The sequence below is a fragment of the Sander lucioperca genome, chromosome 17, assembly GCF_008315115.2.
Source record: "Sander lucioperca isolate FBNREF2018 chromosome 17, SLUC_FBN_1.2, whole genome shotgun sequence".
NCBI lineage: Eukaryota > Metazoa > Chordata > Actinopteri > Perciformes > Percidae > Sander > Sander lucioperca.
In genome coordinates this window covers 6,738,483-6,753,948 of record NC_050189.1, presented here as the reverse complement: position 1 = coordinate 6,753,948, position 15,466 = coordinate 6,738,483, and the positions used below count along the sequence as shown (strand labels likewise).

Genomic DNA, 15,466 nt, shown 5'->3' with positions numbered 1-15,466 from the left:
TGCCATCTAGTTGCATTAATTGGAGAGAGAAGGCATACATCTCTACGACTGATATCTCCAACACTGGGCAACTCACACCAAAACAATCTAGATTGATAAATAGCACTACTAGTAAATGGAATAATATGTATTTTTGATTTTGGGGCGAACTGTCTCTTTAACAATTACAAACTGCTCTCATGGTGGACATTTAGACTTGTCACACAATGAGGCTGCCATTAGTATTGTTATTTGTCACACAGGTGTAACTAATAACATCTCTCGCACAGGGCTCAGCTGGCAAACCTAAATGGAATGCAGCCATTATTAAAGTCATTAAAGCTATTTCCTGCCATGACATGACAAAGTGACCACCATGAGTTCAGGTTTGCACCTGTTGTTTTGTTGCTGAGTGATTTTGACCTGTACACACTGTTTCTTAAAGGGGAACTCTTTTCAACCTGGACCCTATTTTCCTATGTTTTTGTGTCTAAGTGACTGATGGGAACAACAATCTTTGACATTGGCCCAGTATTAGGCAAGATCACTGCATTCAGCAGTGGCGACACAAGCTACAATGTAAGTTAATAGGACAATTGTCCAGTTTGTATTTACCTTCACAAAAGTGCTCATTTTGCCACTGACAGGCTCAGATTAATATTCTAAGTGTCTGGGCTGGGCAATGTTTTCCCATATACTGTAACTGCCGATGCGTGAACCTCCCACTGCACTGTGCTTACTTTAATTTCATTAATTTTCATTTAGCTAAAGTCGTGCATGCATTTACATCTTATACAGCCTATTTGATGTGAGTGAATGTTTCAAGGTCAAATGCATCATCTGATTTAGATTTGTTTGACGGCTTCTTTTTAAAGTGCTGTCATTCATTGCAAAGAATTAAAGAGCGGCAATGTTTCAGGCCTGTTGTGGAATGGGAATCAACTACACAATCTGTTCATATGATCATCTAAACGTAGGCCTAGCCATATTGTTTCTTTGAAAATGCACACATATTTTCAGTGACAAGCAATACAACATTTTCTATCCAATAAAACATTGCACAAGAACAACCACAAGTGCTTAGACAACACTTAACCAAAGGGTACTGCTCTGCAATCACTCAACTGTTACACACCATTTCCACTGTTGTGGTTTGTTCACTCTATATCCTCTCATTATCCATCCCCCTCTGTCTGTTGTTCCCAAGTTAATCACAGTTCACCCTGAAGACGCCTGCTTATTGATTATCCATCTTTCCTTCCTGTTGATCCCTGCCGGCTCTCTGTTCTTGCCTTTATTACGGAGCTACAAGGCCTCAGCAGACTCCCGGCAGGATGTGTATTAATAAGGAAGCTGTGTATTGATTGCTATTTGGTCATTGGTAATGAAATTTTGGACGAACGACTTTTTCGCTTGTTCAAGTAGCTGTTTACTCTTCCAGAGTTTAGGTAAGAAACATGTTTTTGATTAGGTTCAAGTAACTTAAGGGGTCAGATCACCTAAATTACAAACTAAAACATATAATTTACTTCAAATGGTAGCCTATTTAGCCATGCACATAGTTTTTTAAAGATTATTTTTTGGGGGCTACTCCCTTTATTTGCAGTGACAGTGGATAGACAGGAAAGGTGGGAGAGAGATGGGGGATGACACGCAGCAAAGGTCGGACTCGAACCCGGGCCGCTGCAAAGGACTCAGCCAACGTAGGCTGCACGCTCTTACTGGGTGAGCTAGAGGCCGCCCCATGCATATAGTTTTTGTTGCACCTGTTCACTAAATAAAACAGATGATTTTGAACTGTGAGGCTCAGAGGAAGAGACTTGAGGCAAAGATCCTGCATGCGGTTTAAAAAGCAAGGTACTTATGAATGCAATTAGCAAGTTTTTTTACAGGTGTACTTTGAGACTACAAAGCTATGATTGTGTTTTTTAGCGCCGATTGCCAGAATTTGCATCAAATATCACTCCTTTTTGACATAACTCAGTCAACTATGAACACACATACATGATACACGTATGTTGACGTTCAGTGTGACTTACACTTCAAGGTGGTATCATTATATCCGATGCCCATCGCAAGAAACGTCCATAAATTCATTTAGAAATCGTAGAAAAAAACGCTCCTAAAACTCCAGAGCTTGCCTGAGAATCATTATTTCAAGTTTTCTTCAGCAGGCTATTAAAGTAATCAAGTGATAGTACAGATGTACATACATGTATATAGGTGTATTCCAAGCAGGAATTGGTAACAGCTAATTGGGCATACTTTTAATGGTGGCTTATTTGCCAAAATGTAAACAAACATAAGCAACAAAAACAGTGCTCAAGTTGTAGCCCACATCAGCTTACACACTATACTTCCTGTTTACATCTCCCAAAGCATTGTGGGACCTGTGCTTCAAAATTTTGAGCATGATTATCCCCCAAATCGAAGAACAAATTTGTCTGAGGGGGCCCAGTGTCAGACTTTGAAAAACCTGTTTTGAGATATCCATCTTTTAGACTTTTGCCTTACCCTGCTGACAAAGAGTTGTTGTACAAACATTTTAAACACATATCTTAAAACCTGGGCAAATAAAAGCAAAACTAAGCCTGCATGACTCGATCTAAAGGTACATGAGACTGTGCAGCAAGAATTTTTGCGAGGTAATAACTTCAAGTTCAAACCAGCCTCAACCTGTGTGCTCTGAACGTAAAAGCTACACCCACCCAACATATATTTTAATAACACTCTCATTCTATTGCAATACCCATCATTTATTTTTTCCATTCGCCATTTATAAAGCTCCACCTTAATTGCACGCAAACGACCCACAGCATGCAGTACCATGGTAGGGTTCACATTTTGTACTACATTGTAATCTGCAAGTGATTTATCATTTCAAGTGGTAATTGTAAAAAGAAATGTTACACTGCACCTGAATGCGTCCATGTAGGTTTTTAGAAAGAGCTCGTACAGGTTCCAACTTGGAAAACATGTTTATTCACTTTGACTAGTGCAGTCGAATGACAAACAAAACATCAACAGAAACCGACAAACATGGACAGCACTGCATTACATAGTCAAGATCAATCCAGGTTGCAACACCTCGGCGACAAACAAAACTATTTTTCAGAGCAATGGGGATTTTGTCTCAGCATTTGCGCAGCCTGATGCGAGGTTTTCTACATGCTCTTGTTATCTGACAAGCAGAAGGGTAACAGAAATAAGTCCTCCTGTGTGGCCCGTTATTGTGATACACTGCCACCTGCTGGTTAGGAGGCAGCTGTACAGCAGCTAGATCAGGAATATATTTTAAATCTTATACATTTTCAAGCCTAGACTGTAGTACCATGTCTGGTATTTTGTCTCAAGCCTGACTTAAATTCAAACCGTTGCACTTGAGAAAATCTTGTCATATCAACTACTGCCACGTGGTAATTTGTTCAATTATTCTTTTCTTTTTCTTTTTACATCAACTAAACGGTCATCTAAAAAAACAATTTCTCAGTCAATGTTACACTGGAGTGGCTTACAGCCCTGAATTAAAACATACAATGCTATACAATGTTGCATTTATCCTCAACTGAACTTGCATTTTCTCTACACGTGGCAGAAAATATCCATAAAAAAGTTGAATAAAAGAATGTCAGAAAAAGTAGGAAAAATCAAATTACCAACTTCAAAGAAAATTGGAAAATCCAGAAACAAGTACTTGACATATTTATGAATGTGTGTATGTGTGTGTGTGTGTAAGAGAGAAAGCAATAGCTACAATACACTGTTTATAAATGTCCAGTCAATTCAGCAGCTATGACATGACCACTGTGTACAAGTCTGGTGTGGAGATACACTCAAACACAATCTGTGTTATGTATGTATGTATGCGTTCGTGTGCCTGTGTAATGTTTAGGACTCGTCTCCGTTGGTGCTATCTCCGTCGTCCTCTCCTTCCTCCTGCTCGCCTTCCTCCTCCTCCTCTCTCCCTCTGCATTTCATCTGCACAGCAGAGAAAAGTGGACAAACAACACTTTATTCATCACACACGAGTTCTTAGCTCTCGCCCTGGTTCCCTCATCTCATACCCCCACTCCTCACCTCGTCTTCATCATCCAGCAGATCTCCCTCCTCGTCTGAGTCGTTCAGGCCCCGTTTCAGGCTCTCATCTTTCTTGCTGGAGGTGGAGGAGTTGAGGGGGGACACCTCACCTGGTTCTGGTTGGCAGCTCTTCATCTCTGAGTAAATGGAGGGAGACCGTGGGAAGAATGTGATGAATAAAGCAAGGCAACTCTTACAGTAACCACAAAGCTGGTTTACAAAGGGTTTTTTTCTGTTTGAACTAATCTCTGCATTAGACGAAACCTCCACATCTTTTACATTTTCTGTCTTTCATGCGCGTATGAACTCTACGCTACAATCAAGCCATTGGGGCCCACCTGATTTCTTGCTGTGGTCCTTTTCCATGCACTCTAGGCTCTCCAGCAGGTAGTCCACCTTGTGTTTGATCAGTGTGAGCTCTCTCTTGATGGTCTGCAGATCATCTACCTTCACTGTGGGAGGAAAAGCAGTAGAAAAGTCATTACAACATTAGCCTATATCCAGGATGTTCCACTTCCAGGATTGCTCCGGTCCCGCCGGAAATTCCACTTTTTTTGTGTTGGAATTTTAAACTCCAGTTAATTTATGAGGACTATGGTTAACTGCTCCTCAGATCTCTGCAGAGTAAATCCAGACAGCTAGACTATCTGTCCAATCTGAGTTTTCTGTTGCACGACTAAAACAACTTTGGAGCGTACACGTTTCACCAAAACAAGTTCCTTCCTGTGGCTATTTTGCAGCGGCACGGTGGCTCTGTCCAATGCTCAGCGACCCAATGAACCAGAGCATGTTTTTCTCCCATCCCGCAATGTTGTGCGGACTAGCCAGACTATTACAACATGGATGCGGTTGTGATGGGAGCGGCACGGGACAGCTGACTTCATAATTGTGCTACCTACTCGCTCGGGAGGTCCTCTGGCTGGTCTTGGAGGAAGAGAAGCTGGTTTTGGTTCGTCGGCTCCCTCCACCACTTAGACTGACCCTGGGACGCTTTGTGGGAATGACAGCACGGGACAGAGGTGGAGGGGGAGGAGGCACCCGGGGCTGGTAGGAGTACATCCTGAGATACAGAGGTGCAAAAATATGAAGGTGCCACAGAAATGTGTGTGTGAATGTGTGTGACAACGGACAGAGAGACTGAATAACAGAAAATGTGTATCCATCTGTGTGAATACTACATCTGTGTGTGTGTGTGTGTGTGTGTGTGTGTGTGTGTGTGTGTGTGCGTGCGTGCGTGTTTCGCTGTCAGCATCTAATGTTGATTTTTCATGAATATTTGGTTAGTAAAGTACTAAAAGTAGCCCTTTGAATTTGCACATTGACACATTAAAGCTTAATTCAAACTGCATTACTGAACAAACCCTTAGCTGACCCAAACTATAAACTGAAGGTGTAGAAATTAGGGTTATTCATAAATAAACCATAAAAGCAAGGGTATTATGCACTCTGGACAATAAGGACTTCAACAACAACAGATAACAGGTATATAGATAACACACATGAGCAATTATTCTTAAAAATATAAAGAATATACAGCTTACCTATCATAGTAATCTCTTTGAAAGTCATAGTCCAAATCAACAGATGAACTGTGGAGAGGGTAGAAAGGTTAACTACAGCAAAGGGCACTCATCTTTGACATGAAGTTATACTTTCTGACTTTGCGCTTCGAGACCTGTTGGAAAGCGGGATTACTGGAATTGTAGTTGTGAGAATAATCGAGTGTGTACACACCTGTACATGTCTCCTGCAGAACGCTTCCCTGTCTTCGATCTGTGAGGTTTCGGCTCGCCTGCCAGGTTGATGTCTGGGGGAGGAAAAACACAGAGTCAAGGAGGAGCTAGAGTTGCAAGGAGTAGGAGTAAGAGCCAGAAGCATGTTATGAACCTGAAAGTGTGGAATTTCAATCAACACATTTTATCACGCCTTCCCATCAACCGATGGTATTTCATTTTGGAGGACAAACGCAGGTTTGAGCCCCTACCAGGTGGTATTTGCAAATAATTACTAGGGCTGGGACCATATGCTTTTGTCCCGATTCGATACATGGGTGCTGATTTGATTTGTATTGCAATTTTAATTTATTGCGATTTGATAGTATTGCAATTTTCGTTTCCTTCTTTAACACAAACAATATATCATGAGACATTTCTAAAAACTAATTGTTTTCTGAAAAGAATGCACATCCCACGTCAGTGAGTCTGACATTTATTTAATTTGTAGAAGTACATAAAATGTATTTTCTGCATTTTCTGCTTTTGGTCTGTTTTGCTGGAAACAGATATGATGTAGTCGCCGTCAGCGGTACTGTATAAACAGAAAATATTTTTTAAAAATAATAATCGATTTTTAAAATCGGCTCTAAAAATATCACAATGCATACGTTTTTTTCCCCCACCCCTAATAATTACTCACTAATATGGACCAGAAAACAGCTGTTTCTTTGTCTTTACTTTATGTGAGATGTTGATGTTTTTAAATATCCCCTGTACAAAACAATCCTTTAAACTTTTCCTTTCAGTGTTGTTTTTAAATTCCTTGTTTGGAGCACTAGAGGGCAGCTCGGCTCGGCTGTCTGTATTGCTAAACAGAAACTGAAAACTTTAAAACTGCGACAGATGTGTCTGTGAGAGTGAATATATGTTATTCTGTTTGTGTTTAGGCCCAGCAACAGATTGATGGCCTGTCCATGTCCTTGTCTTTGGCTCCATGCATGCTGGGATAGGCTTCTGCACTGCTGGGACCGTGAACTGAAACCAGCAGGTATAGGAACTAGAGAACGATTGAGCAGCATGTTTAACTTTGCTGTTACGGGGGTAGTAAAACATTGACACAGCGCTGGCACAGTAACTTCCTGGAGACTTGTTGTCACCATGAGGTTACCAGGCAACCAGTATCTGTACTACCAGATATGTAGAATTTCATATAAAAATAAGCTTGACAAATCTCACCCACTTGGTGATTTAGTCATCATGAAACAAACTAAACTATAGAAACTATGTAATCTAAGAATCGTGAAGCCTTGGTTGACTTTCTTCTTCTGTGGAATGTTTTTCTCTAACTTGTGTGGACAAGAAAAACAGTCAGTTCTTGACTCAGTGAGCTCATATTTAATTTATCTTGCAAACAACATCCTGCACACAGAGCCGTCTGTGACATATTTGTATTTAAACACAATGTATCTAAGCACTTATCTTGTCATTCAAAATAGAGGTGCAACAATGAATCAATTAATCGATTAGTTGTCAACTATTAAATTAATCGGCAACTATTTTGATAATCGATTAATCGTTTGAGTCATTTATTATTAAAAAAAAAAAATAATAATTCTCTGATTCCAGCACGTTAAATGTGAACATCTTCTAGTTTCTTCTCTCCTTTGTGACAGTAAACTGAATATCTTTGAGTTTTGGACAAAACAAGACATTTGAGGACGTCATCTTAGGCTTTGGGAAACACTGATCCACATTTTTCACCATGTTTTGACATTTTTATAGATCAAACAACTAATCGATTAATCAAGAAAATAATCGACAGATTAATCGACTATGAAGATAATCGTTAGTTGCAGCCCTAATTCAAAATCAGCATAGAGAAGGGGGCTCTGTTAGCCCCTGGGCACACTTTAGAATAACCGTTTTATTACCAGGTTGCTGCCTCAGAGAATATTGAGTTAAGAACATGTCGGTATAACACATGTGACTTTAGACTATATATTTAGAGAAAAACATTTTCTTAGACACTTCTGGTTAGCCTTTTTTCCTTACACAAAAACAGAAAAGTACAATATAATAAGAAAAATATGTTGGGTTTGATAAGAAAGTTGCACTTCTTTTCTCAATATAATCCCCATGTATTAACATATTTTGATTACAATTTTTCAGAATAATTCTTACAGCTCAAACAACTCAACATGTCTGTATTACACGTGACTTCAGACTTTATACTTAGAGAAACATTTTTTTTTTTTTCTACACTTACTTGGTTAGCCTTTGTATGCAAGCCGGCATGATTTTCTGGCTATTCTGACTATTCTATTCCCACAATCCCTTGCGCAGCATATATGAGCAAGAGGGTCAAAGTTCGAGGTGCAATGTTATGAAGATATAGTATGTCCCTATTGTATGCATACTGCATGCAACAGTATGTACTTTGTAGGGGCAACTGCAGTACATTCTAAAAAGTCAAAATGTAAAAAAGTATGTGATTTGGAACTCAGCCTCACTATTGGACTCCCTGACTTTGTATCTCCATCCTTGCAGCTCTTATTTATCAACCACCCCCCTCCACCTCACCTAGCACCTGTCCCACGATCATGCGGCCGTCCTCACTGACCACAGCGGCCCGGGCGTTCCTCTCATTGGCGTACTGGACGAAGGCGTAGCCCTTGTGGATGGAGCAGCCCAAGACTTTGCCGTACTTGGAAAAGATGGCCTCCACATCGGCCTTGGTGACTAGCAGGGTGTTGAGGTTGCCGATAAAGACGCGGGAGTTGAGGGAGCGAGGGTCCGTCTTGTTGGTCACGTTGCTGGCCATCGGGCTGGAGGATGACGAGGGAGGTGAACATGGAAGATGGATAAGGGATGAAGAAGAAAAACAAATATTACTTTTGTTTTGCCCTAAAATTTATATATCTCTGCATCCAGCACTATGTGAGTTTTGACCTTGTAAGTTTTGAAGCTCTTTTACCACAACACTTTGAGCATGTTTAATTTAAACAAGAAAAGTGGGCTTAAAGTGGGTGAAAGTCTGCAGAGGGATGCAGCTGTTATTGAGTCTATAAAATGTCAGAAAATGGCCATCTTCAAATTGCTTGTTTTTTTTTTTACAACCAACAGTCTAAAGCAAAAATACATAAAATTTAAAGTCATGTAATATAGAGATGAGCGCAATTCCTCACATTTAATAAGCTGGAATATCTGCTTGTGAATCACTTAACCGATTAATCATTATCAAAATTTTTGGCAATTCATTTTCTGTCGATCAAGTTAATAAATTGAACAATTAAATCCCTTACCTGATAATAATGTTACAACCACTTGTACCAATCTTTATATTAACAAAAAGCCATTGTAATCACTGATATACACATTACAAATATTCAAGGTGTTACTTTCTGCCTCCTACGATACAGGTGGATTCAGAGAAGAGGGGTACTTTTGTATATTTTACGCACGCACGCACGCACGCACACACACACACACACACACACACACACACACACACACACACACACACACACACACACACACACACACACACTAAATGTGTGTTTGAACTTTCAAATGGGAGACAGGAGCCTCTAAAAGTGGATATGAGACAGCAGAATAGACAGTTTGACCAGGTCATGAAGCAGCCAGCACTCACTCCATGTCTGTGTCTGTACTCGGGTTGGTGGAGGTCTGCCTGCCTGTCTGACTCTGTTGGAGAGAAGAGGGTTGTCGAGGAACTATGAGAGATTTAGTCAGTGGGTAGACAACTACACCTCCAAAAAGTTTGCTCTTTTTTCTTTCTTGGATTTTTGGCAAACCCAAGAAGTGCTTAAAAATGACAAGCGGTTGGTCAGGAGGTGGTAGATTATAACATGTTTTTAAAAAAATGGAGGTGGCTATAAAAACCTGTGGGATAAATGGTTGTTTGTTATGACAAAACATTTGTGAAACTGCTAACTTCCCTGTTCTATGACTCTACAGAGGGTGAAGAAAATAATAAACACTCTGAAATCTCCCTGCAATAAAGACCACTTCACTGAATCCGGTAAATAATGTCACACAGGCAGTGTGTTTACAAGGACACGAGTATCTCCTAACCTTACACCGAAAATCTTGTTATTCATATCCCCGTAGGCCTGTACATGATAAATACTAGTACCCCTGTTACTGCATGTTATATGCGCAGGCGCCTTAATCATTCCTGCTTAAGCTTCCAGACCGCGGTCGGGAAGCACAGGGCCGAAGTTGATATTCAGCCTCTTTCATTACCGAGAGAAAAAACTCCGTTTCTTCATCGCTGTGGAAGTGCGACGCTATCGCTGCCGCCATTGTTTTTGTTTATTCTGTTACGTCAGTTGGCTGAAGCCGCGCCTGCGCAGATGGTCGGCGGGGCAAGTAACCTGGATTAACCCCACGGCATTAACCCGTAAGAATGCTCGTGCATTACGGTTCGGGGACTACTTCAACTAGCGTATTGGGGGGGAGGGGGGGTCTCATTAACAGGATATGATTTGTACATGCTCAAACATAAAAACGGGATAGGCTACTTAAAAAAACGGATCATAACCAGTTTACTTATGTCAATGTAAACCAGAATGGGGCCCTTTGTGCTGCACGTCATGATCTTTAAAAAAAAAAAAGCATACCAGAAAGCTTGTATCAATATCCTATAACAGCACATGAACCTATGGTTTTTATGATCCCCTTGCGTTTTTTAGTCTGTGAGGGTCTACTGGTAGCAGGAAAAAGAGAGGGGGTACCCAGCTAGGTATCTTCCCTGTAGTTTTTATCAAGCAATACAAATGTTGTTCAGGGTCTTGTTCCTGCCTCCTGATGATTTTTGAGACATCTCTGCTGCTGCTCCACATAAAACGGCAGCTCCTGCACAAGCAAGTCACATTAGCGTGTTGCACAATTAGCAGTGTAAAAGTAGCCTATGTCAGATTTAACACAAGAAAGAAGCCTGATTGTCGCTGCCCTGCAAAGTTATGCAACATTGCAGGGGGCAGGCACTGAGGCACTTATTTGGTATTTGTTTACTAAAACTACTGACATAGACAATGATCATCATGCAGCTTCGGAAATAAAATATTCACTTATCCTACTGCAAAGTGTTTGTTATTTTGTCCACCCCCGGAGGGTTTGTCGATTACATTATTCGCTTTTTTTAGTTGTGGGATTTTCTTTTCAGCATCAGGACACATAACCCCCACACCAACACTGACTTTAGTACTCATAGACCTTTTGGGTGTCTATCTTGTATTTTCTTAATTTCCTCTCAACCCTGCAAGTAATCTTATTCAATGAACCACTTCAGCCAGTATACCAAGCCATATCTCACCTGCCAAAGCACAGCGCTGCTGCCAGCTGGGCTAAAACTGTGACCCAGCAGAAGTCCCTCTCTCTCTCTGGCCGGTAGCTACTAGCAGGGGATTACATGGTTTGCAGCAGGCTGCCTGGCCAAAGCTTATAGTGCTCTGCTCTCCTCTACATGATTTGGCCGGGATGTTTCTGTTGCTTTGCAAGCTGACGGGATGTCCACAACATTGGGTGTGTTTAATAGGGACTATCACAGGCAGCTTAGCGAGTGTTTCTAATTCTTTGTGGGATATTGGGGTTCAAGGGGGAATATCCAGGGTTTATATACAAGCCAGTGAGTTTCATGACAGAGACTGATGCTGAACATAGCCAGTAAGACTATGGGGAAAAAAAAACATTTATTGGAGAATTTGGTATTTATTCATATTAGGTGGACACAATAACAGGAACAATTAACATGTAAAACCCCTGTGGATGAAAAATGCCCATATATGGTTTTTGTTTGGGTTGTTAAGAGGTGTTGATTTAACATCTACAGTCACCATTAAATAAATATCCTGTTTTGTGTTTTATTTTTCTGCCAGTTATGATGATCGACTCGACCAACTTTCATACGTTTGGCACATGCAGCCCACTTTTTGGAGACTTTTTTTCTCCATTCAACATTATATGATTTGGCAGCGTTTGGGAGCGGTCTGTAAAACATAACTATGTTACAGTATGTTGGCAGTATGCATCAGCTTTAATAAGAGTTTGACATTCACCATGCTTATTATTGAGTTTCTTTGGTAACTTCCTGGGAGAGAAACAAGGCCAGATAGTGCATCAGTTTGAATGAAAACTTGATATTCTCAATAAACTGAACAATGTAAGCTTCATAGAGGTGGTGCTTATTGCTGGGCTATTATAGTGGATTGCACTATACTGTAAGGTCTCCCTGGTATTTTCATTCCAAATTAGACATCTTAATTAGGGGCTAAATGCTTATTGTGGCCCCTCATATTAAGAGTCCGTTCATGGAATATTACATGTTTAGTTATAACTGAAATAACTGTTCCTATCCTCTGCCTCATCTGGGCTTTATTGTGTGATGGCCTGTAGCTGAGACTTCCAGACATATAATGGTGTTCACTGGAAATCTTTAGTTTAATTTTGGCTGGCAAGTGGGTTCATTAAATTTGATCAGTTAAGTGAGTGAGCTTTGGTTTAATGTTTGTGCTTTGACTGTGAAAGACACTGCAACTGCAGCCGTCAGGACTCATGCTTGAAGACAGACGAGACAAATCGACAGAGCAGTTTGTATAGATGTGCATGGAGCTTAACCTTTGATATTTAACAAGGTTTTAAAGGCTCTTTAACTGAGAATTGCTTGAGAGAAATCCTCAAAACTGTTTCCAATGAAAATATCTGGATTTCATAAAAACTGTAAGAAAAAGGCATTTTAATCAAATACAATCATGACAGTGATTACTGAATATGTTAGTAATTAATGGTATTCAGTAGGCATGCTTATTTTAATGGATACAAACTTACTATAGGGGGTGATAATGTTGACATCATTGTTATTATCAAGAGCAGGTATCTTTTGTCTGTGTGGGCAATAGACCAGATTTGACTCCATCAATGGCATGCAAACTAAGGAAAAAACACATTACAAAGCAAAGGCAGCACTTATTTCGCCTTTGCCAGTGCAAGTAGTTAATCCAAGGGCTGGATGCAGGAGGGAGTTGAGGGAGTGTTGAGTCAGCAATTAGCTATAAATTGGGCTTCTCATAATAAACACTGAGCATTATGCAATAGATTAACATAAACTGGGAACATGTGGGAAAAGCTCTTGTAAGAGGCCACTAGTGTCAACAGTCTGAAAAATTATGCAGTTGATTTTCTATTTTCACAGCACATAAAAACTACATGCTATTTGCTCTAGGAAATTCAAAAGGGGAAGAAATGGGCTGAATCACAAAGGGGTAAAAACTAAAGTGGAATATAAAAAAAAGTGATGCAAAAGTTGAGGTGAAAAATAAACAAAAAAAAAAATGTTTGAGACCAACTTACGATTTGCAGCTGTTCAAAAAAGTGGCTTCAAAAACTAAACAGGGGGAAACAAAAATGTAATATTAGAAAAGAGGCCATTCTAAGAATGAAATAGGAACTATTATTTCCACAAACAGGGAGGGAAATGTATGGAAAATGAGTTACAAAAAAGGATTTGCCAAATGATAATGCCCACAATCACATTTGAATTTGTTCCAACTAAGAAATCTCTGCTGAAGCTAAAATTAAACATTAATCTAAAACCAACATAATGCATGTGTACATCGAACGATGTTTGACAAAGCTATCAGCCAGACTTTGCAGGCAGGCTACTACAAGACGGAACTCATAATAAATTAAAGAATAATAAATGGATGTTTATTACACTTCATGATACTGATATTGATACTGGCTTGTTCCCCCTCTAAAGCTACAACTGCTCCAGACAGTGATGTTTAAACTCTTTATAAACTACTAAATTATAGTTTGCCTGTGTAAATCTTAACCTGCATATTTGTGTAGACATGCAAACTGACATCAAACATTACGAGCAGGACAATATCAGACAGACACTGGTGTCAACTTCAAAGTGCACCTCAGAGCATCACCAGTCTGAGGGAAGTGGTGGCTCTGCACTCTTTCCCCCTGCCTACTGCCTACTGCCCTCCTCGTAGGGGCCAGAATAAAGGGTCAGCCACAGAATAGCGCCCCTGGAGCCTGGAGGGACTTGTACTCAAGGACACTTCCAGAGGACACACTTGGGGCCAAGGGGGAGGCGGGGTACAGTAGGGAGTAAAACGGGGATCTTGCAGTTTTGGGGGCCATCGTCAACTGCATGTCTACCCTACCTTTCCACTGTAAACCTTTGATGCAAATCTGATTATAAGTTGTTCACAGACATGTGTAGGCCTACAACTGATCAGCCATAAAGCTACAAAATGATCAATTCAAGAAAGGTACAAAACAATTTAGAGGTGTAGGCCTGATTCCAGCTCATTGCAGGCCCCTCTTTAGGCCTCCCTCGTGGGTCTAAGCAGCTCCACAGCTCAGAATAAACTGCAACTGAAAGAATGGGTTTCTACATCTGCAAATAAACTTAAATGATTTTTTAATCAGAATTACCGAAGGCACACATTCTCTCATACCAATGCTACAGCAATCCCAGGTGTTAATGTTCCTTAAAAAGCCGCCCCAGCTTGTCACTGAGGAAAAATTACATCACTCCTGAAAGATTTGCTGCAGAAAATATACTGTCTCAGCACTGCCAAAATCACAAAGAAAACAGGACAAAAACATTTCTTATGAGTCAATGTCAACGACTGCGAATCGAGTTACAGGTGAAGGCAAAACACCGGACGAGATTAAAAAACCTTTTAAAAACATATTTCCAGAAAAAGGGCGACCCGTTTTGAACACTGTCCAGAAAAGACTGGAACAATCTTCCATCTTTCTTTCCTCGAAAATACGACCACAATCAAATAAACAATGAGGTAACACAGCAGCCCTGAAAAAATGAGGTTTTGAAATGTCTCATTCGAAAAACAAAAGCAAAAATCTTGTTGAGGAAGCTACTTAAAACTAGTTTCTGCGCAGCTCAATATGCCAACACAAAATGTACGCTACTAAAGCCAACACAGTCTCAAGAATACCAGCCAGGAAAAATGCATAAAAAATAAAAACAAAAAGTCCCAAAGAGGTTCAAAGTCAAAAAACAAAAAAAAATATAGGGGAAAAAAATCTCTCGGTTAAAAATACTCACCAGGAGCTTAATACTAAAAACGAGTAAAATTCAACGCTGTTTATACTTGAGTAGGTAAAGATCCGTTAACGGCTCTGCAGGATGATTGTATCACCTTGAAACCAGTGGACACGAAATGGCGTCGACGCATACACACAACAGAAGCAGGGAAACGCCCACTGCTGCGTCTTCGTTTCTGATTGGATATTTCAACCGCCCTGTGTGATTTATACCCTTCAGGGATTGGCAGATAAGTTTGCCAGTCCGGCTCGCGAATGACGACACGATTTGAATAACGCTCCCAATACGTTAGACTGCTGCCCACACAACGAGTGCTACATTATTATTTCTCTAGACATATATAGATCATGGATGTATTAAGAGAACATATAGATATGCAAGTAAACCATGACAAAGAGCGAGATGTCCACGCGCTGCGTCCGAACTAGTGCTTTGAAAGTGAAATAGCAATAGAATGTAGTGAGGTGAAAACATAGACATATATAAGAATGGATCAACAGATCCCGTTTCTCTGGACGCAGACCAGTGAAGGCCATTAGAAGCACTTTTCCGGTGAGCGCCGAGCGTTACTGCACAGCCTCCAACT

At 40.4% G+C, this 15,466-nt stretch overlaps 1 protein-coding gene across 12 annotated transcripts; it reads right to left on the bottom strand.

Annotated features, from left to right (window-relative positions):
* Nucleotides 1-2,941: 2,941 nt before the first annotated feature.
* Nucleotides 2,942-15,022, bottom strand: LOC116053329 (heterogeneous nuclear ribonucleoprotein C). 12 transcript variants are annotated; one of them, XM_031304401.2, is made up of 11 exons: nt 14,881-15,022; nt 13,143-13,176; nt 12,621-12,722; nt 9,424-9,476; nt 8,352-8,596; nt 5,791-5,863; nt 5,598-5,645; nt 4,956-5,116; nt 4,395-4,508; nt 4,057-4,193; nt 2,942-3,957 (listed from the first exon to the last, which is right to left on the bottom strand). In XM_031304401.2, the coding sequence occupies exons 3-11, from the start codon at nt 12,645-12,647 to the stop codon at nt 3,868-3,870; spliced, it is 948 nt and encodes a 315-aa protein (XP_031160261.1). In that variant the 5' UTR covers nt 12,648-12,722; nt 13,143-13,176; nt 14,881-15,022; the 3' UTR covers nt 2,942-3,867. The 12 variants fall into 12 exon arrangements, with proteins under 12 accessions (XP_031160261.1, XP_031160260.1, XP_035850073.1 ...); XM_031304400.2 differs by having other exon boundaries at nt 12,621-12,676; XM_035994180.1 differs by lacking the exon at nt 14,881-15,022 and adding an exon at nt 14,244-14,830 and having other exon boundaries at nt 12,621-12,676.
* Nucleotides 15,023-15,466: the final 444 nt, after the last annotated feature.